The sequence below is a fragment of the Zophobas morio genome, unplaced genomic scaffold (genome assembly GCF_036711695.1).
Source record: "Zophobas morio isolate AGI-343-1 ecotype UQ-CSIRO unplaced genomic scaffold, CSIRO_AGI_Zmor_V1 ptg000014l, whole genome shotgun sequence".
Lineage (NCBI taxonomy): Eukaryota > Metazoa > Arthropoda > Insecta > Coleoptera > Tenebrionidae > Zophobas > Zophobas morio.
This window is the reverse complement of record NW_026972119.1, coordinates 6887492-6910270: the sequence shown is the minus strand read 5'-3', so window position 1 is coordinate 6910270 and position 22779 is coordinate 6887492. Positions and strand designations below refer to the sequence as shown.

At 32.2% G+C, this 22779-nt stretch overlaps 2 protein-coding genes across 4 annotated transcripts in view; both read right to left on the bottom strand.

Moving 5' to 3' along the window:
- Positions 1–22779, bottom strand: part of LOC135129235 (troponin T) — an 89283-nt gene that overhangs the window by 64130 nt on the left and 2374 nt on the right. The window lies entirely within an intron of this gene.
- LOC135129230 (ras GTPase-activating protein-binding protein 2) lies at positions 619–20349 on the bottom strand. Of its 3 annotated transcripts, none has more exons than XM_064056369.1 (8): positions 20219–20349; positions 19681–19829; positions 10378–10937; positions 7696–7908; positions 7525–7643; positions 7269–7410; positions 6928–7175; positions 619–2252 (listed from the first exon to the last, which is right to left on the bottom strand). In XM_064056369.1, exons 2-8 carry the CDS (start codon positions 19776–19778, stop codon positions 1968–1970), a joined length of 1665 nt encoding a protein of 554 aa, XP_063912439.1. In that variant the 5' UTR covers positions 19779–19829; positions 20219–20349; the 3' UTR covers positions 619–1967. The 3 variants fall into 3 exon arrangements, with proteins under 3 accessions (XP_063912439.1, XP_063912441.1, XP_063912440.1); XM_064056371.1 differs by having other exon boundaries at positions 7269–7407; XM_064056370.1 differs by having other exon boundaries at positions 19681–19780.

The following is a 22779-nucleotide window of genomic DNA, read 5'->3' as shown; positions in this document are numbered from 1 at the left end:
CACGTTATATAAAAGTGTAGAAGATAACAAAGAAACAACCTGCATGTTGCAAAAAAATAGAAGGATAATATTCAATCCGATATCATAAGAATAACGAATTAGGAAAATTTGGATTAAGAATAAACCAGTAAAGGAATAGCATATACTATGATGGAAGACGACTTACGGAAAATGGGCACAGAGAAATGAAAAGACAAAGGCATCGGCGGAAACATGGAAACAAGTAGGTAGTTAGGAAATTGATGTTTATAGTTACAATTATAGAATATGCATATATTGATATAAGTGTATTGTAATAAACATATTCTGAAAAAGTATTGTAAAAGTTAGGACGATAAATTTTTTTTATTAGATATTAAACCTACACGGTCTGCAGAGCGTTGTGAACAAAATTTTGAATTAACCGGAAGTTTGTAGGCCAACATACCTATAATATCTATGTACATAAGGTTGCATTACCATTTAAAAATTGCACAAATTCTACCACACGTATTTTCTAACTTGCATTCGCTATGATATTCTACCTACCCTGTTTCAACTATTTCTTCCAAATTCAGTTTTAATAACACGTTTTTTAAATTTACCACACTCATCTAGCTAGCATGAAAGAAACGAAGCTTTGCTGTAACAATTTCCTTTAATCTTACTAATAACAATTTGACAATATTACAGGAACGACAAACTGAAAAAACCTGAAACTTTATTGTGACTAGTGGAACCTGCACAAGTCTTAGTTTTGAGAAGGAAGAACTTTGGTAAAATGCGACGGTGAGTTTTGGAGAAGAAATTCAATTATCACAGGGAAAAAGGAACAAATACTGCTAACAAAAAATGAGGGAAATAAAGTGAAACTAAGCCTGTAAATAACATTCCACTTTTTCACCAAGACATTTTTATAAAAATTAACAAAACACTTTCACATCATTCTACTTTAAATAAAACTGGACCTCGGTCCTCTATTTATTTACATGTAACTTGAAATTATCGTGGACTAACATCTTGTTTAGGGATGTAACAAAGTATGAAAATGGCCGTTATTGGGGAGAGCTAACTAGAAACAAACTAGTTAAAAATGTATACTACTGGATAAAATCAAAAACGCGATGTCAAAATGTTTAAGACAAACATAGCTGCAATAAAATAAACGTTCTCTATTGTATACATAAACGGCGTTGTGTATTTTGCGTTAAGAATACACAACTGTTGATAAAATATGGGGGAAGTACCTAAATGAGACTTAAAAAAGATAAATACTTAAAGTACTATGTAAAACTGAAAATACAATTGAAAAATCTTAAAGGTAATTTAAATTATGTTTAGAACCATATGAATAGGTGACCTTAGAAGCTAATACACTAAATTTTCTACTATTGTTAATATCATAATATTCACATAAAAAGACTATTTGCTATTATATTTATTTTTATTTATGTACATTTGGGGTGTAATGTACATTTGGCATTAAAAAAGAATAAAACAAAACAAATCTAGTAGAAAATTTAGTTACGAGTTAGCAGCTACTAACATCAACATGCATACAGCTGTTAGGTTATGAATGTAAAATAATAGTTTGAAAAACGTATGACCCGTGGTGACCTGCTGTTGAATATATTTAAGTTCAAACCATGAAACTTGTCATGAGACACTACACTATGCCCAAAAGACACCGCTTTGTGTTGCTCGACATTCAACCAATACCAATTTTTGACCAATCGCATTATACAACACAGCCAATAAGTACTTGAAAAAGAGAACTATTAGTTGATTGGCGGGCATTCGATTCGAATGTTCAAGCAACAACTCTAAACAAATGGTTTGATGTAAATACACTGCAGCTAATGAACCACTATTGGCACTAACGTCATAATTATTCCGTTCCTCAGACTCGAACACTGTACACGTCCCATACACTATTCGTTCGCGCGAAATGAGTTTGTTTGAAGAAATACGTGAAAGGAGTGGTGAAGCTAGCGGCGGTTGTACGTGTTGGGACCGCGGTTTGGAGGTCCTCCGCCTCGGTTGTAGTTGTTAGTCCGATTGGGCACCATGCCGGTCGAGCCGCCGCCACTGCCCCCAGTGACGTTCCTGTTGGGCCCGCCCAGGCCCGGCCCGCTGCGCCTCGGTCCGTTGTCTCGGGAGCGGTTGTCGTTGCTGCTGGGGCGACCGCTGCCGTACGACTGACGGTCCTTCGTCTTCTTCTCTTCCACGTTCAGTTGAGTACCGTTCTTGTCATCCTTAGGATAAAATATCGGCTGCAAAAAAAAACAACTGTCAATACTTTTCCTTGCAAAAAAAAAGTGTTCTGCAAAAACAACTGAAGACATTTCGATCATGTACAAGGAAATTATTAATATGTAAGTTTACTAACCAAATGATGTTCTTTCCAGTTTATATAGAATTTCATTATGGTAACGAAAAACATTTTTTGCACTCATGACCTTTTTTGATAGCTTTCGCGCATTCACCAGAGTGCGGGAGGTCGAATTTCCCGCACACGTGCATTTAACTTCCCGTTGCCATGGTAACCTTAAAATACTCGGGTAGTGTCAACATTGTGACGTGTTGACGGCGCTGTCAATGGCGTTGTTTATAAATAACTCACAGTTAATCTCTTCAGTTTAAAGGTTTATTCGTCGCAAAAAATATTGTACACAACACGTTCGTGAGCCTGCTTCCCGCATTCACGCAAATGCGGCACTCCCTTCGGTCGTGCCGCAAACAAGCGTTCATGCGGGAAGCAGGCTATCCCGAACTAGTTGCGTAAATTACTATTTTGTTATCTCTAGATTTTTTTCTAAATTATTAACCGACTATTAGTACAGTCCACATAGCGGACTTCTTTGACATCGTAGCAAAACAATAAAATTGGTTTATTAAATTTATTTATACCCTCGAGAAAGCTTATGTCATCATATCAAGTAACAATTGACTCATGTTTATTATATGGTATGGTATAAGTCGGCGGTATTTTAGTAATATACTTTTCTTTTTTAATGTCCCTCAAGCAGATTTATTTCAAAAATGGCTTATTTATTTTTCCTAAAATTCTAAGTACTGTTACCATTAGTGTTACATTGTACGCATCAAATCAATTGCCAAATCACGTTTACACCATACAGGCAATTCCAGAAAAAAGAAAAAGAAAACTTACACTACTTAATTAAAATATAATCTTGTACAAAAATTACTTGAAGATATAATAAAAGCTCATTTCAAACTTTTTAAGAAAAAATACTCTAAATGGTTCATTAGGGGCCAATAAGATTTTTCTTGGAGTGAGCATATTTTGCGTGTCACCAAGAGAGCTAACTCGATGCTTTATCTGTTAAGTAAAGTCTTTGCTAAAGCTAGTCCATCCATATTTGGAAAACTTTTTAAAACATTCGTGAGACCGTTACTGGAATTTGCCAACACTGCCTGGGTTCCTGTTTTAAAACGAGATATCGCACGCTTGGAGCTGGTACAGCGTAGGGCAACCAGAATTCCTTTTGGTAGAAACCGACCTTCGTATTGTGGTAGGCTTAATGTAATGAAACTTTGCCCTCTTTCTGACAGACGCAAACGTGGGGATTTAATAATCACTTATCAAGCTCTAAGTAATGCTCATTCTCCAATTAAACAATTATTTACTCTTAATCTTTCGAAACGCACTAGAGGACATCCCCTTAAATTACTTAAGGAAAACTTTCATACCACGGTGAGGCAAACATTTTTGTCAAACAGAGTTTTTCATGATTGGAATGCACTACCCCAAGAAGTTGTATTAGCGGAGTCTACCTTAATATTTAAATCCAAATATGATACTTATTGTACTAACTAAAGAGTAATACTGTCACCCCATCACTTGATGCTAGCGCGGGCACAACAGGCCACGCCTCTGCCCGGTCGCTTCTTTAATAATAATAAAGATTTATTTATGATTTCCGTTTGGCGAAAATTTAAGAACATCTGGACATCTATTTAGGTTTTTTAAGTAAATGTATCTGAAAATTTGTTTGTTGTAGTTTACATTAGCCACTTTGATTTATAAGGGTGCTTTGTTAAGACTTAAGAGTCATAAAAGTTTAAGTAGATTCATGTCAACTGAGCATACAGTATTTCGTACCTTATATTGGCAAGTAAACATAAGGAGAATAATTTGACAAAATATTTCTAATTCATTAATAATAACTAGACATTAGAGATAATAAATTTTGTGAAAAATGTCCAAAGTGGAAACAACTTTAATAAATTCATTGATAAAAGGTTCTCTCGAACTTTTTCACTGATGTGAACAGCAAGTATTTAATTCAGACTTATGTAATGCAATGCTTAGTGCCGACATTCCCCTTAAAGAGTTGCAAAACTTCCGTTTTAAAGCGTTTTTAGAAAAATATTGTAAAAATGTTACTCTGGACGAAAGTACACTGAGAAAAAAATATGTACCAGATATTTACAATGAGACTATTTCTAGTATTAGAGAAATTGTAAAAAACCAATTTATATATTTTGCAGAGGACGAAACTTCTGATGTTTGCGGGCGTTATATTGCCAATCTACTGTTGGGTTATTTAAGTAATAAAAAGTCTGGTAAATCTTATTTAATTGTCTGCAGACAATTAGAAAAAATCAAACATCTGACCGTATTAAGATTTATTAATGAATCTTTCATGAATTTCTTTCTTCTTGAGATTTTTGTTATGTTGTCCTATGCAGCCGCATATATATGGTTAAGCCTGGCCAACAACTTAAACTTTTATATCCTAATTTGATTCATGTTACATGTTTGGTGCACGATTAAATAGTTACTGAGAAAATTGAACAACAATTTCCAACTGTAAATTCTTTAGTAAATAATGTTAAAAAAATATTTGTAAAGTCACCTTTGAGAATGCAAATATATAAAGAAAAGTTATCAAATATTGTTTGATTTTTATGCGGAACATTTCGAAAAAAATTTAGAATTTTCAAGACACTCGTTTTTCTTCATACAAAATATTACTGACAGAAGAATCTGACTGTTAATTGTAATAGCAAAAAAAAGTAGTTATAGCGTATTTATGCTTTTTAGTTTGTGGTTTATTGTTCTTTCTTTCGGGTTGTCGGAGGTCAATTGCATATGTGCATAAAACTGTATACATTTAGTAAAAATTGTATTTTGAAATAATTTTGTGCATATATATGCGCATATTTTGAAAGATTTTTTTTGCGCTCTTTAGGTATTATCATATATGAGAAAATTTTATTAACATTTAACATACTCAGTTGAAATATATGATTTCTCAAAACATTAATGTATTAACAAATTTATTTTTTGATCATTTTAGAAATTGTACATTTAATTTTTGCGGATTTTTTATTACCATTATCATGTAGCGGTTTTGAAGTAGGTTTTTTCAAAGACGCCAAGTGAATCATTTATTTTTAAAAAAGAATGTCTCAAATTGCGGAAATTTCGGAATGCGGTTTTCACTATTGTTTTCTGTTTACAAAACACTATAAATCGTACCAAAAACATTGTCCACTTTTTTTCGAAAACGAGATACAGTAAAACAGGTCGTTCCGAAAAACTGATTTTTATTGTATCTCATTTTCGACAAAAAAAGTCGACAGGGTTGAACAGTATATGTGCAGTCCCCAAATTTTTTATGTTAGTTGTAAATAAAAAATAGATCAAGTATTTTTTTAAAAAGGGAACCAATATTTTCAAAAGTTGTGGGTATTTTGAAAAACAAGAAAATTTTTCGAATGAGGGTTTACTTGGCTTTTCTTAAAAGACCTAGAAATTCATAATTTATAATCTACTCATTCCTTTTTTTAAGTCGTCTATTTAAACTCTAACAAATTTGACAGAAAAAAGTAAATTCATCATATAACCTAATTGCTAATAGTTAATGTCATGTATCTACTTCTAATTATTAATGTTATAGTTTAGTTGTCATTTAATGTAAAACAAATAAACGTTTCTTTTTGGTCGATGATATAACATCTTAATAATGTTGTATAAATTAGCATAACTTGTATAGAAAGGGCGACATATTAATATGTTTTGACCATACTGAACTATAGTAAAAACGTAACTATGTAATTATTTAATGTATTTTTTTAAAATTAATAATACTAATGGTGGTAACACTTTAAATGTCTTCCCAATACTCCGTGTCTGCCAGGATTATTCCATCTTTATTTTATTATTATTTAAGAAGTGAAATTGATATTTTTAACATTAAAATAATTTTTCTGAGGAGCAAATTATCTGCTATCATTAAGTTTAGAAGTAGTAATTAGTTTCATTTTATTTCTATATTCACTTTTGTCCTTTAAATGGGTTACATATGTATCTGTTGGGCAAATATACGTATTATTTTTATTATTATTATTATTTCGAATAAAGTATTTTGGCAACAAATTTCTGCATTTAAAATTTTTGGGTTGAGAAGGAACCTACCAGTAATAAGTTTCAGTAAAATTTTCGGATATAATATTCAACAAAGGTCAGTTTACTGTTAGGTAATTTAGGTACTTCACTAATTACAGCGCAGTCATCAACCCAGCGAGAAGAATAAATGGTCTTACATTTGAAAAAATTACGTTAATTTGTTTTGTTTTCTTTTACTGCAGTTTAAAATTTTTTTAGATGATTTTTCTTACAATGAAACACGATTAGTTTTCATTTAAATAAATTTCCTACTATGACCGTTTACAATATTTTGATACCTTTAATTATTGTTATGTTTATGGCTCTTAAATGTGTACAACTTAGTTGTTTTTTTCAGGAGCCCATGGGAATACCTCTTGGCTCGTTACCAAAACTAAACAATTACCCCAAACGAAATTTTGCACAAATGTGAACACCATTTACCTAATGACCTCATACTGCGACACTTTCCCATTAGTGGACAGGTCCGCAGCTGTATCATTCTCGTTTTTTCATGTACAAATAGTTACCTTTGCTGCAAGACAATTCTGCACGCCCGTCTGAGACTCGTATGTTATGAAGCCGTAATTCGGAGGAGCGCGTCCGCTAGGGACTGCCGTCTTGTTGGTGGGTTTACTATGCACCCTCAAGTCCAAAATGGCGCCAAACTCCGAAAAGATCTCACGAAGCTCATCTTCGGTCGCGTTGTGAGGAAGATTTCCCAAAAAGAGCTGGTTTTGATCACCGAAGTTGTTGCCTTGAGGCCGCTTCCTATCATCTGCAACAAAAAAATCAATAAACATTGTTTTCATTTGCGTTTTATTTTATAATTTCGAAAAATTAACTCTGTCGTAAACAAATGGTAAATTACCTTCTTCATTGAACGAATTTCGTCCAGGCGCTCCCCTTCCCGAATCCTGTTTCTGAAGTCTCTGTTGGTTAACTCGAGGACCACGATTCATGTTATTGCGGTTGCCTAACCCTCCTTGATCTCCTCGAGGACCCATGTTCTGCTACACAGAAATTAACTTTATTAATAAGACTTTTTTATCCAACACAATTTAAAAAACATGTTATACATAGTCATGTCTTTTCCTTTACAGTACAGTAAAATATAATCAACTTACTGGAGACACCGATCTTGGTTGTTGTATTGGTGCCGAAGTTGCCAGCGGTGGACTATTGAACGGTAAGTTATTTCCAGACTTCAGCAAATTAGCATACGTTTTGGGTTCATTTGATGCAACTGAAAATACGTAGATTAACAACGAGTTACACGCAACATTTTGTTAACCTACCGGGTTCAGTGTTTATATCCTGGGGCTCTGGTTCCTGTTCAGTCGAATCATTGTAGCTAACTTCTTGATGTTCTTCAATTGGAGCTTCAGCGGGTTGGGTTTCTTCAATCGGAGCGGTAGGATTCAGGGGTTGGACCAAGTTTGCTGGTTGGATGTTGGTTATTGGTGCCGGCATGACTTGGCCTTGACCGGCATTGACATGAGGAACGGGACCTAACAAAAACGTACCATTATAGTGTTGTATATTGGGACAAAATGGAACAATTAAATGCTGCGCCTACTGCATTATTATTATTTACATAATGACAATGAGTATGCAAAACTAATGTAATCAAATGTATGCATAATACGATGTATTTTAAAAGAAAAATGAAAGTAAACAAGAACTAATCTGATAGTTGGAAAATTTTCTATTTTAAGCACGAACAAATTTTATGTTATTAGGTGCACCAGATTATATATTTTTACCACCATAGAGACCAATGAAGCATGTAAAATCTACTAGCGTGGAAATGCTATGAAATAAACATGTTGAATAATCACGACCTATCTTTCAGGTTTTGATCATTGGTGTCTATTTTCATGTACATATATCAAGTCAAAAATTTTAGAAGGGGTGGATAGGTTTAAACATAGTTACTTTACTTCTCCTTCAAATTGTACTACACGTACGAAGTTTCATTTTATTTGTAAACATAAAGTATATTAGTAATAAGACACCCTTCTCCTTTTGTAACTTTTGAATGGTTGTATACTTGGGACGTGATTTATGAAAAATAGTATGTATTGGAACTTTACAATTTTTATATAAACATTTTTTTTATTTGAATCATTCTATAATCAATCATGAATCAACGGTAATAGTTTGCCAACATTTTAAAAAAGTTATATTCTTGTAGATTCTTAAGATTGTTGCTTTATAAAATTTAAATAGTATTTCATTTACTATGCAAAATGCATTTAAAAAGGCCGTACTTTGCATGTTTGCGTAATTTTGAACGAAACGCCAACCTGACCAGATCCATAATAAAACTTTTAGTATTTTGAATTATAGATTGTTTTCCAACAATGAATAGGTACAGTTCAGTTCAATTCAGGTCAGGTCAGGTCACGTTTCAATGCCCATTTTAAAAATCAATAAAACAAAAGGCAGTTCTATCTAATAATCAAAACCTAGTTATAATTTCCAGCGAAACCAAAAATTCTAAATCAAGTTCGTGCTTACGAGGTTTACGATGCGCAAGTATGATATAATTAAAAGTGACATTGAAATAAATATGCATGAAAAAGACAAGTTAGTGATGTTTCGTTTTGTATATAGTTAGTAGACTTCAAACAATTTGATCAACTGTGTTACTATACCTATAAAATTTCAATGAGGCTATTTCTAGTATTAGACAAATTGTAAAAAAATAATTTAGATATTTTGCAGAGAACGAAACTTCTGATGCTTGCGGGCGTTATATTGCCTATCTACTGAAAGATATTTAAGTGATAAAGGGTCTAGTAAATCTTATCTAACTGCCTGCAGACAATTAGAAAGAACCAAACATCCGACTGCATTACGATTTATTAATGAATCTTTCATGAATTTCATTCTTCCTGATGTTGTTCCGACAGAAATTTTAGTTATGTTGTCCGAAGTAGCGGCATATATGATTAAGGCCGGTCAACAACTTAAACTTTTATAACCTAATTTGATTCATGTTACATGATGAGACAATTTCCAATTGTAAATTCCTTAATAAGTAATGTTAAAAAATATCTGTAAAGTCACTTTTGAGAGGCTAAATATATAAAGAAGAGTTGCCAAATATTCCACATTTCGAAAAATAATTAGATTTTAGAATTTTCAAAAAACACCCTTGGTAGACGAATTAGCATTTATTACAAACAATTATTATCAATTTGTTTCGGCGACGATTATAAAATTAGAGATTGAGTGTATGCCCGTATTTGAGTCGGTGCAGTTAATTAAAAATTTTCAAACCAATATTTTGAATATTTCAGGACAAATCGGCGATTCTATAAATAAAAAAGTAAAAGAGGTAGTTAGTAAAAATACTAGTTACAAGCTCATAGAAAACATCAGTTTAATTTTAAATGGCGAATCATTAGAGAATAATGTAAAATTAAGACCGGATATTGTTAGTGCGTTGAAGTACCCACCAATTACATCTGTTGATGTAGAAAGAAGTTTTTCTTTATACAAAATGTTATTGGCAGATGAAAGACAGAATTTTACAATGGAAAATTTAGAAAAACGTCTGATTGTTAATTGTAAGGTGTAAAAATATGTAATTGGTAATAAATGTAATTATAGACATTTGTCATGTTTTTGTTGTAGTTTACTGTTCCTTCTTGCCGGGTCATTACAGGTAAATTGAATCTATACATACAACTGTGAATATTCACCATATTGTGCATATTCGAAGAAATTTTGTGCATATAAACCCGTTCTTTATTTATACCCAAAGTGTATCATTTTCCAAAATTAACAAAAATGAAGAAATGGGGCCGCCAACTTCAGCGTGTGAAACATCAGTTATGCTGAATAATTGTAATAGTGTTCCTTTAAATTTTCATAATTATTATAGAACAAAAAATATCTCATTCAAGTTTCGTTAATTTGTAATTTGTAAGTCACAACAAAGTTGATTATTTTAAATATTTATCAAATACCTGGTATCACGGCGATGTCGTCCGGATGCACAGCCCCGTTGACCGTCGGAACGGCTGGAGGAGGCATAACATGCGGTGGTTGGTGGTGTGGTACCGGCGGCATGTTGGGTTGCATCGGAGTAGTGTTGGGGTTGTAGTAAGGAATCGGAGCCGGGGTGATTGGCTGATGGTCTCCCAAAGTATGGCAATCCTGAGAAGCGTCATCTTCCGGTTCGGATCGATTCTCCGGTTCGCATTCCTCGTCCGAAATGATTTCGTCCTGGTATCTAAAGATGTCGTTATGCACGTAGTACTTCTTGGGACTTTGAGCGGCCAAAACGAAAGTCTGAGTGAAACGTCTCATCGGTTGTCCTGCGTTGGAGAGCTCGCCGGTTACTTGCACCACAACGCCCTTCCCCAGGGTGGCTTGGGAATCCACCTGGGTGATCTTGGCATGACAATCATGGAAATTTAATTGCTGGATCTTCTGGTGAATTTGCTTCTGGCCGATAACGGGGCTGGTTTCACGATTAGGTGGGTCCAAGCCGCCATGAACGAAAGACGAGTTTTGGTTGTAAAAGCTGGAAGAGGGATAAAATTCAAGCATGCAAGTAAATTTTCATCGATGTGGGTTTAATACTGCATAACTGAGGTATTACTACGTTTTACGACTTTGTTACAAATGCACCAAGCCGTAAAAATTCCACACATATAATAATTTGAATCGTGTTGATTTCACATTTTTGTTTTCTCAATAAACGTTCGCCAACAACTTTTTTATCAGTCCACTGTTACGCGAACAGCGATAATAAATGCGAAATCGAGATATTAACATCTGTAACTATTTATGGAAAACTTTCCCCTTTAAGAGATTTATTTAATTGTTTAATATTTTCTTACATGACGTAATATTTTTTTTGGAAGATTAGTATGGTTACGAAATAAACTCATATGCCGCCCCGGTACGACGCCTATGGGCCCTCGAGAACTTTCCGGTCTGTACGTCGATGATGACTCATCGTCGATGACAGAGATCGAGTGGCGGATCGCTAAAGGAAAAGCCTGGAAGTGGAAGTCGCGAACGGCAAGAAGGATGGAAATTGCATAATAATCGTTCCCGTAGGTAAGGGAACGATTATTATTCAGTTAACGAATCGAGTTGAGCGAAGACAGAGTCCAGCTAAGTTGCGCCGGAATTATTTTGTACATAATCGCTGTGTAATCAGTCGTGTAAATTTGAGTTATCGGGAAATAAAATGTTTAGTTTAACCCACGCCGATTTTATTCACCGATCAACGTAACATCATTTTATGCATGAAGATGATCGAATTGGCATTATTCCTATAACTACCGGACTAGTAGAAAAAAACAATAGAGTCTGAGGCGGTGCAAAATTAATTTAAAACAATATCGGCTTTAAATCAGATTAGGAATTCAGAATATGTACTCGTAGTAAAAAAAAGCACACATTTGCGAATATCAGTGTAACATATCACATATTATACTTCCCTTCGTTTGTCCTTTAAAGGTGAAAAGAATTTCGTCACTTTTACTACAATTTTGAAATTTTAAATACGATAGAATTATGGAAATTTTTAAGTTCTATAGTCATCAACAATGCTTTGGCGCAATTAAAGAAAAAAAAAAAAAAAATGGTAATTAATCTTCGCATATTATACGGTTGCAGTTACAAATTACAAGTTGGTTTTTACTTTCCAAATACTAAGTTAATTTAATTAATAATTATGTTAACAAATTTATGTCCTGTGTTAAATATAAAAAACGACATTTCCAAATTTTCTATTTTTTGTTCTGTTAATTGGATTGCATTATTTGCAGTTGAATTAATTAAAAAAGCGTAATACTCGTAGAACAGGAACAGGTTTTACAAAGCTGTGTATATATGTATTTCATCCAATTATTTTAAAATATGCCTGCTCATTAACTGTAACTGTATGAACAGTATAATGCAAACACAACTATGGAGTGATTAGAATTGAAAAGTATACGAGAAAATATAAAAATTAGCATACGCATTTCCACTGACTAGCAATGGAAATGTATAAGAATTTACAAGTTTTAATGGCCACTTCAACTGACAAATATCAAACATAATCTCAGATGTTAAGGTTTAGTTAACACAATATCTTACAAGATCAGATTTATCAATACCGAAAACAGAAAAACAAATAATACGGTTGCAGATTTCCATCAAAATTTCATATTTTTTACTGAATGTGAAATAATGGTTGGCTTGCATTGTGAAAGTATTTCAGTGAAATAAATATTACACAATTTATCGTTTGAAAATTAATAATTATAAAATATGATAATTTTAATGTTACCCGAAAAATAGTATCAATAACGGTATTATTAGTGGCTATTCAACATCAAACTCTTTTTCTATATATTGTAAGTTTCTGGGACTGTGACCACGCCAATTTCGTAAATGTAGTTGTTATTTGACAGCTTGTTTGGACCGGTTATTATTTTCTCATCTCATTATTACTCAGGTATGTACTTTTTAATATTTGTTATTTATATAGATGAATGGCTCTTTGTTATAAAAATATGGAAAAAATTTAATTTAGTGTGACAGGTAATATCTACCCTAATTAAGTTCATTGTAATTGAACCTACATAACAGGGTTCATTTAATAATTATGAAACCTATAAAATTAAATTCATAATAAAAAAATATTGGGTTTTTCACAGCGAACTTCCATTAAGACGGTAAAAACTTTATATTATACGAAAAGATCTGAACTACAAAGGTTGAACACAGTAATTTCCAAGCTTTGAATTAATGAAACGCCATAATAAAAAACTGTATGTAAATGAAAATTGCGCCGCTCTCACTATTTTTTTTTAAGCAATATTCAGAAAACTTTTAGTTTTATGGAAATCAACGGCTTAAACAGTATTAAACACTCTGCAGTGCAATACTAATAATAACAGTATTGTATTCCTAAATTTTTAGGAAAATGGAGTAAGCCGTTCCTGATTTAATCAATAACATAAATTGACTTATTATTTTTTTAGTCACCCTCTATAAACAATTTAAAAAAAATATTAATGTAATGATAGATCACAATTTTCGATAGGTTTTATCTGATAAAATTTTGAGATGACCTATCAATTTTTGGGCGGACAAACAGATATATTTTTAATAAAAATTCACCACGCTTACGATAGAATAAAAAGCTTTCAAAATTCGATTTCACAGATTCAAAATTAAATTGCAAAATGTTACATATATTTTTTTTTTAACCACAAGTGTAGGAATATGTTTTTTCACACAATTTAAAACCTATTTACTATGTACAATTCTGAGGTTGGTGGGGATGATTACTCAAAGATTGGTTAGACAAACAGACACACAGACAGAGACGGATGGACAAACAGACATACAGACAGACACACCAACCGGAGACCGATGTTTTTGTACTCCAGGGGTCATGACACATCGAGAAAATGTGAAAGTAGTCAGTCGCCCAATCGCCTTCATTACAATACTTTCTTAGCTTAGAGCCAGTATAAACGTTTAACATGACTTAAAAATTTGAAGTATTCATCCATGCAGTTATCAAAACATTCATGAAGTAAAAGTCACATTCAGTTAAGCCCCTAGCATAGAGCAGTATTAAGAGACGAAAATGAATGTCTAGAGGTAATAGTAACGACGAAAGAAAATTAGTTGAAACAAGTTGAGGATTTATGAAAAATTGTAAAGTTTGTAGAGTTATAACTTGTTAATCGAATTCGTGAATTTTTCCGAATTTGGTGCAGGCAAGGTTTTTAAATATAGTAATTATGTATGTATATGAAAAAAACCTATTTAATACTTAACACATCATTAGAATTGTAGTAGCCTTCAATGTAAAAACATAGAATAAAATGATGTTATGCTAAACCATTAATTTTAAAAACATTTTACATATTGACTGCTTTAGAAAACTTGAATCCATAATTTAGTTTTATTGTGAGAACAGTTACAATAAATACATCTTGCACGGTAGAAATTTAAGTTGAGTGTTTAGTAGTTTCTATTAATATATTGAACAATTAAGAAAGGGAATCTATTCTCACCAAAATTTCTGTAATAGCATTTGCGTTTTTTTTTAAATATAATTCAGTTTCTAAGACGTCAATGAATTACTCCGAAAATTACCACTAAAATTTAAATTTTGCAACATCAATATTCTATACATGGTGTTTTTGAAAAATATGTGAAAAAAAGATACGGTAAATTGGACATATTATAAACTTATAATTTATAATGCGCTACAATAACCTTAAAATGTTTGCAACATTTCAGTGCATTCGGTCTTACAGTTACAAAGTTAAATTGAAAAATTTTGTTATATAATTTTGATTTTGTTTTATTCATTGTTTACGGAGGATAAGGATTTACATTAAAACTCGAAAAACAAATATCTGGGAGGTTTACAAAAGATGCCATTTCCATCCGTACCGATTTCTCAAAACGTTTATTCAGTCCAAAAACATGTCAAATATTACGACAATCAAACGATTACATTACGGATTTTAATAAGGATACGAACACCGAGTTAGAGACTACTAACAATGGCTAAAATTACTTTGTTGATGATATTCGGAGATGTGTCATTCGTTATTGTAAAAGCATTTTTATTTTCCAAGTTCTACTTTCTAGCACGAACCAATTTATTTTATCGATTATCTTAGAAACTTGATTCCGGTTTCTTAAAGCTATGTAAAAAATAATTAGTTATTACAATCAAAATGTCGAGTGAGTCATTGGAAAAAATTATCTAGTAAAACTGTTGTCACTTTAGTTTCAACTGAATATTACCATTATTCTCGATTTTCCAAATTAGAAAAAAATCAATTTTATGGTAAACTTGTTCAAATCTTGTAATATAACTTATAGTTTTAAAATTTTATAAACCTTACATACTGCTACAATGTATCTCGTGCAAAAAAGCATTCACTTGTCCGACTATCTCTATTTACATCTGAAATTTCATTAAGTTCAAGGTCAAGTTCACGGTTATTGTTGTCTTTTAACAATGTATAACCTTTGGAATTGTATTAATATAATGTTTCTAGTTTTCAGTTGTGTCTTGACAAATGATAACAAAAATGCAATTTATTAAAGCAGTTTGTCAAAAAAATATTTTGTCTGCAATTTGACTGTTTTGCTTTTATTTGGCAATTCTGTTCTAAAAAATCTTAACATGCGGTCAATGTGTTTCCAAATTAAAACTTGCCCCTTATGTCTCTATGTCTAAAAACACCAATCAACAGATGGAAATAGATTTCCATGTTCGTATCATATAAGCTGGAAAATGTCGGAGAAACATCAAATTTAATACCAGAATTATGCTCTGGAAGTAAAAATAAACAATGCACGATGTGTCTAAAGCAGAGTAAATAATCAGAGTTCTCATAGAATAGCCAACTCTAATTTCTTTTTTTCCTTCGATGGCATAACATTTTCAACAATAATAATTATTATAAATGCCAGTTATTTTTACTCTTCCAACGATGTAAAAACAAACAAATCGATACATTCATGATGGAAAAGCAATAAAACAAAATAATAAATTTAAACATTCGAGTACATTACACGTTCATGTAAAATTTAAAAATTTCATTAGATCGACTAACCTCAGCATTTTTCTTTTATTTTAAAATAAACAGTTATTTTCTAAATAGAATAACAATATTACATACGCTTTAAAGTACTTTTCTATTAACACGTAAACACAATCAGTGACTTTATATAGTTTGGTAGTGTCTTTATGGATAAGTAATTTCCCATACTTCTCATTATTATAGGTCCTCTTTTTGTACCAAATAGTACACGTTCATTTGATATAATGTACATTCACAAAACTTTCCAGCACAATGTTCAACATCTATTTTAAAAAACGCACCTTTAAATCCCAATGGTTAAATTAATTTACAAACCCTAACCTTAAAATATATATAATTCAACAAGTTCAAAAGCGTTTTAAAAATAATTAACAGAATAACGGTGTTTACACTGTTAATTCTCAGTTTGTTGCCTCATCCAACTACCAAAATTTCCTTTGAATAATAAAAAAAAGATCTGTTTGAATTTTTCAATTTCATTTCAATGTGATTAATTCAAACTTTTAACGCCTATTTTTTCTAGGGGTCATAAAAAAGAATTAATACCTTCTCTTTTTAAGTAAAAGAATAGGCGGGAAAGGTGTAAAAATCAATTACGAAATTTTAATTGTCAATGACACAGAAGACACTGCATCTATTATTATTATTTTTTATTTTAACGTGTGATTCACATTTGCAATCTTTACAATCTTTGTTGTTTGGCAACTTCATATTAATAACTTTCTATTTCTTTTTCTTCGATTCTGAGTCACGTATGAAATATCGATAACACCCATATTTATACATAAACTCAACAGTCATTTTCCAGTAAACGATTACAATACGTTATTTAACAACACTACGAAAACCATTACACAATCTGTGAAAAGACTGCACTGCATTAGTTCTGTATGCACGAGCATCTTCCTCAAGGCTACAAGGTATTTACTGGCTGACGAAAAATCCTTTATTTACTCTCGCATATAAATCGACATAAAAAATTCTCCACGTGGAATTGTAATTGGATAACGAAGCGATGACTACAAAGGAAATCGCAATTTCAAATTCACATAAAATTATTTTTATTATGTCAATAAGAACCGTCGTTGCAATTTTTTATTTTTTCTTAGTGTGATAAATCTTCCAGCAGAAAAACATCTAAAAAAATTCAATTTCATCTGTCCGATAAATTGCCAAGTTCGAACAACAATAACTTATGATCCGATTGAGTTCTAGCGTTTTACTCTAATCAATGAAGTTTTGTAATACTAAATGACTGAAAATTGTTGACTGCACATAAAACGAATTTTGCACTAAGACCCTTCTTTTAATAGCTTACTTACCGGAGTTGACCCACTCAAAGACAATAATAGACAGTAACTGCTGCTGATATTCATTAAACTACGTTGACAGCGGATTCATTACATGAATGCAGCAAACAAAATAAATAACGTCACTAAAATATTACGAAAGTATGAAAAATTCAAAGTATGTTGAGCAACGCAAGAATGATATCAGTAATATTTGCATTCTAACCATAGTATGGTGTAGTACGCACAACGAAATAGACAAGAGATCACGTCACGACGAAACATTGCCAAAAAGTACCAAAATTATGCATGAAAATAAACGACGTTCATTATTTCCAGTTATTACTTGAATATACGTCAAATAGACTACACTTTGAAAACAAAGTTGCGTTTCATTTAAATTACAAGTGCATCATCATCCTCTAAACCGTAGTTCAAAAATAAATCAACAAAAAAGTAGCGTGAAAATATTACTGAAGAATTGTAGAGCACAAATGTGTTCATTATTTTTATTTTTTTACAAATCTTGGGACAAGTTTTTACAAGAAAATAGTTTGTAAAAATTAAAAACTACTTATCTTCGGAATGTCGAAAAGTCTCGTGTGCTTAGATTTAATGGCAGTGTTTAAACGACTAAAAAAATTAGGATCGAGTTTTCCACAAACGGAACTTCAAGGCGCCGCTACTACCTTGTGTAGAGATAAATTTTTACGTCATTTCGCATCACCTTATCATTAAACTTTCATTCAATGATACACCAAACAATCGGAACGTTTGATAAACTATGACTAATAATAAAACAATGAGTTTGTAAATTTTTGCTTCTTAATGGTTTTAATTTTCTGATAAACGCCAATTATTTATGCAAGTTCAATGTGTTTACATTAAATACTTTGTTATGACTAATCACAATTCAACAAAATAGATGTTCAGAAACAACTTGTTCAAGCACGCAAAACTAACTGTTACATAATCGGTTTACCACTATTTGATAAAAAAAGACAGTGTGTAATAGCAAGTCGAACAAAATCAGTTTTATGCAGCTGAGATAATTATAAAACAAATCTCGTCTGTGGGTCACATAACTCATTAACAATTATTATTAATTTCAACAATTTGAATAAACAGTGAATAAATCCACAAAATTAAAATGTACCCTTTTATATTTTAATGTCAAAATTCGATAAACAAAAATATGTAATAAAATCAAAAAACCCATATATTTTATATCCAAAGATAACAATCTCGAGTGCTCCTATTACATAATCCCAATTTCAGTTACTTTAATAATGCTATTAAATCATTATTGGTGACGCTATTTTACGACATGTCATATAAAATTAGAGCAAGATGGCGACCAAGTCAAATGGTCACATCACCTACTTTACAGAAAAACGAACACCTCATTTTATACAACTTCTAATTTGCAAAACCAGATTCAAACCTCTGAGAGCACTTTCACCGCTTGCTTAAATTTAACAAATTTATTTATTTTGGTACTGGTAGAATGTACCAAGCTCCCGTGGTGCAAAAATATTAATGAAAAAAGTTCAAATGGTAACTACGTCGTGTGAATAAAACAATAAACACTCCAATATTTAGGGGCACAGATAACATTTCTTACCACAAAAACATAAATCAGAAGTCACTTAAATAACTACTGCGTTTCATTTTTGTCACTAAACGATTTTTATAAAAAATACCAATAATCTTATTAAACTATAATGAATGGCCAATATTTTGCATTATTTATATCTAGAAATATTGTCTACAGATTTATAGCCTTTTAAAACCACGCTAAACAAAAAATTGCGTTACAATAAAAGTGCAACCTGTGCGGCGCAATTTCAAAGTCAATGGCAATCGAGTAATCACAATGATTAATTTGCTATATACTACTAAAGCAAAGTTCTCAGATCTGAAATCTATATGACAAGAGAGAGGGTATGCTCTCAATGTACTTCATGTAATCACATATTTAGATGATAGGACATTCTGATTAAAATATAGTTAGTACAATGCGTTCTCAGTTTATTACGAATTGTTTAAGCCTTAAGAAACTGTTGCCAAGCAGTGCAAAGTAAACATTCAATAAACATTATTTCCGTAAAACAAACAGGTGATCAGAAATTATGAATCTATTACTCATTTGCGAATCTTACCATTATCAACATTAATAGTAGCAATTACTTTAAAACACTTAAAAATAAATACGGTGTTACATCAGCTCCTTCGTTTCGCTTAGGGGGTTTACATAACTCAATAATGTATTTTCATGTGTTGGCCTGTGCATTTACAAACACTGGGGATGCAGAAGCGCATGTACTAGACCTTGGGAGTTGTGGGACATCAATGGTTGCACATGGCATGAAAACTGAAAATTGTGTAGACTTACCGATGGAGATGAGCTGGGGCTTTGTTCAGCAAAGTGTAGTACTGTCGAACAAATTCCCTTCCTACACTTTGGGGAGATGGGGGGGCCTCCATTACCATTCCTGAAGAGTTATTTACAACTTGAAAAAACGTGCACCAGCAGAAAATATCCTGCAAAATTCGAATGTAACACGTTTGTGAAAACTCTCTCATCAAATAAATTCAACACAATGTGATTAATCACTCCCAACACTATTTATTCAATGCGAAAAATTTTAGCAGACAAAGGGATTCCATAATTATGCACACATGGAGTGTAGATAACAAAATATTCTTATGGTCAGTACTTGTAAATCGCTTTGAAGATACGCTTTGAGCAATCGTAGTGTTAGAATCTGGATAAAAGCGAAAACGAGCCCGCAAATATTCAGCATTGTGTTGAATAACCGCAAATTCTGCAGGCCTCGAAAATGGATCATTGTCCATGTCGAATCCAGGAAAACCCGGTATGTAATAATAAATCACAGTATGCAAAATTGAGCTGTCTTATTTATGCTTACCTCTAAGGAGTCTGCGAAGCGATGTAAGGAAGTATTTTCGGTTAAATTCAATTATTAACACGATGAAAATGTAATTGAATTGCACAAACGCCGCAAAGCACGGGTGTAAACTTCATAAATTGGCAACTAGTTTTAGGTTCGACCACTTGGCTGACAGCGCCACTCAAGGCTATTATTATAATCTAGGACCCAAAGAACATGGACGAAATGCGCATGCGGAAACGGAAATCCATGGTTTATTGATTAGGCGGGAGGTTTGACTGTCAAAAAATTGGAGGGAACCGATGCTCAATTCGTTTTCGGAGACGGTATTTTAGAATAAATAATAATAATAATACTTAGACGTTGTTTCAATTAGGAAACATTATTTATAACTATTAACGAGTCAATGTATAACATATAACTACATAATGGAACGGTTTAGTCATTATTAAATTTTTGTGAATGAGGCAAAGGGAACATAGAAATATAAATATACGTACCTGAATTTACTTTTTTCCTTTACGTTATTGAAAGGTGTCATCTGCAATACCTATAGGTATAAAGTAAAAACATCTTATTCAAATCTTTGAAAAAAAAAATGGTTCCCAAAATTTCTTCAAAGATGGTAAGTCTAATATTCTGTCTACTCTGGTTTTTCCTTCTGTTTTTCTTACGTCTCATTTTGATGCTTTCTATCTGTTTTCTTGTTGTGGCCCGTATTTCTGATCGGCATATTAAAATCAATGTCCAATACTTCCGTTTTGGCTTACTTGGAGATCTCAATCTTATTTAGGAATGTTTTTTTGATGACATAACAGCGTTATCTGTTTTCATTGAAATTTTAGACACCGTGTTTTAGATACACAATTATATTAATTGTCTCGTAAAAAAATCTATGAACTCATTTATACCGAATTTCCTGGCCACGACAGTACGATTGTATAGCGTGATATTGAGCATTCTCTAAGACTGACTGACAAAAATTGTAGTAAATATAACAAAATGTATAACTAATAATTATAATCCTTGAAACTTTAAAGACTTTTTGTTAAACTCTGACTTCTTATATTTTTTGTACCTACCTATTTTAAGAATAGGCATGCCATAGAAAATAAGTTTTGTACTCCCAAACTACTACCTGTAGAGGGATCAAAACGAAATAACATCTTGCAAAAGGTGTATTTGTATCTTGCATGTCTGATTTTTCTCGATCTAAATCGATCGATGATTTCAGATAGAATATTTCTGTGTTTATCGATGACAAAGTCACCAGATTATCTAAATTCTTTCAAAATGTGTTCTTAAACTGCAGGTTGTGCGAAAAACATCTCACCTACTGAACGTTTTTGTCAGAATTTTGTTATCAATAGATCGGTCATACTTTCAGATACCTATCATTTTTCACACAATTTCAGTGAGCAAACTAATCAATTTCTAAATTAGTATTTATTAATTTGCTCTAAAAGTTATTTCGATAGAATATTTGTAGTTAAAGCACAATTGAAAAGTTTCCAATTTTGTTTAAGCAATAAATAACTGAAGACTTGGATGGGTCACTGACAAGGTTCGGATCGCCAACCACCAATACAGCTCAGTGTCACTTCCCTAAACACTTAATAACATTTCTTATCCAAAATTTAGAAATGATGTCATGAAATTGTTAGAGGGGATGACTAGACAAATTTTGGTTAGCGTTTTATTACCTACATTATAATTTATAAAATACATGTAACTGTTACAACAATCAGAGCAATAGTTTCGGAAATTATCTGTCCAATTGAATCGCGCCCAGACTACAGACAGACTGAAACGGAAGACCTATTTTTTCATTAAACAACTAGTAAACTTTAAACTAGCCGTTCGCTGAGGGACCCTGTTACAATATACGTACTTTCCTACTACAAAAGAATCTGTTCGATTTATTCCATGTCAATTTTCCTTACGAACAGAATTTTCAACATCAAGAATTGGCTTTCTGCTTAGGTAAATCCTAACATAACTCTTCGTGCCTCATAATTAAGTTGCAAATTAATTTTGACACCCACATTAATGAGCCCAACCACTTCATATTCTTAAAATCATTGAAGCGTAACGATTTTACATTTCACATATGGAAATCTCAAGTTTAATTCGAGACCTTGCGATAAAGAAATGTCCTTGATTATTTATTTTATCGAAATCTCATCATCGGCTTATCTAGTTACCTTAAAATTCGGCAAAATTGAGATGATGTCATCAATTTTTTTGGAGAGGATAAATATTTTGGACGGCATTCGGCTTTAAAATTAAATTGCTAAATGTTGTTATACACTTTTGATTTTTTTCCAGAAATTTGAATGTTACGGGTAAAAAATTAGCACGGATTCACAAACCACAGTGCAAGAGTATGTTATTTTATAAAATTTAAATAATATAATATACTCTCGAGATCGTGAAATGTCGTAAAAACATGGAACTAGCCATACGTCGGATGGAGCTTATTACAATACATACTTGCTTAACTTATACGCGGGAAGTCAAATTCAAAGTCTTTGGGAAAAAAAGTCCACGAGGATGGAACTCGAACCTACAAGCACCGA

Excerpts from the sequence above, each read along its gene's own strand:
- LOC135129230 (XM_064056369.1), bottom strand. The coding sequence starts at position 19,778 with ATGGTAATGGAGGCCCCCCCATCTCCCCAAAGTGTAGGAAGGGAATTT. Across the intron at positions 7,411-7,524 it reads AACCAAGATCGGTGTCTCCA|CAGAACATGGGTCCTCGAGG; the intron begins GTAAGTTGATTA and ends ATTTCTGTGTAG. Across the intron at positions 7,176-7,268 it reads AAATTCGTTCAATGAAGAAG|ATGATAGGAAGCGGCCTCAA; the intron begins GTAATTTACCAT and ends TTTTTGTTGCAG.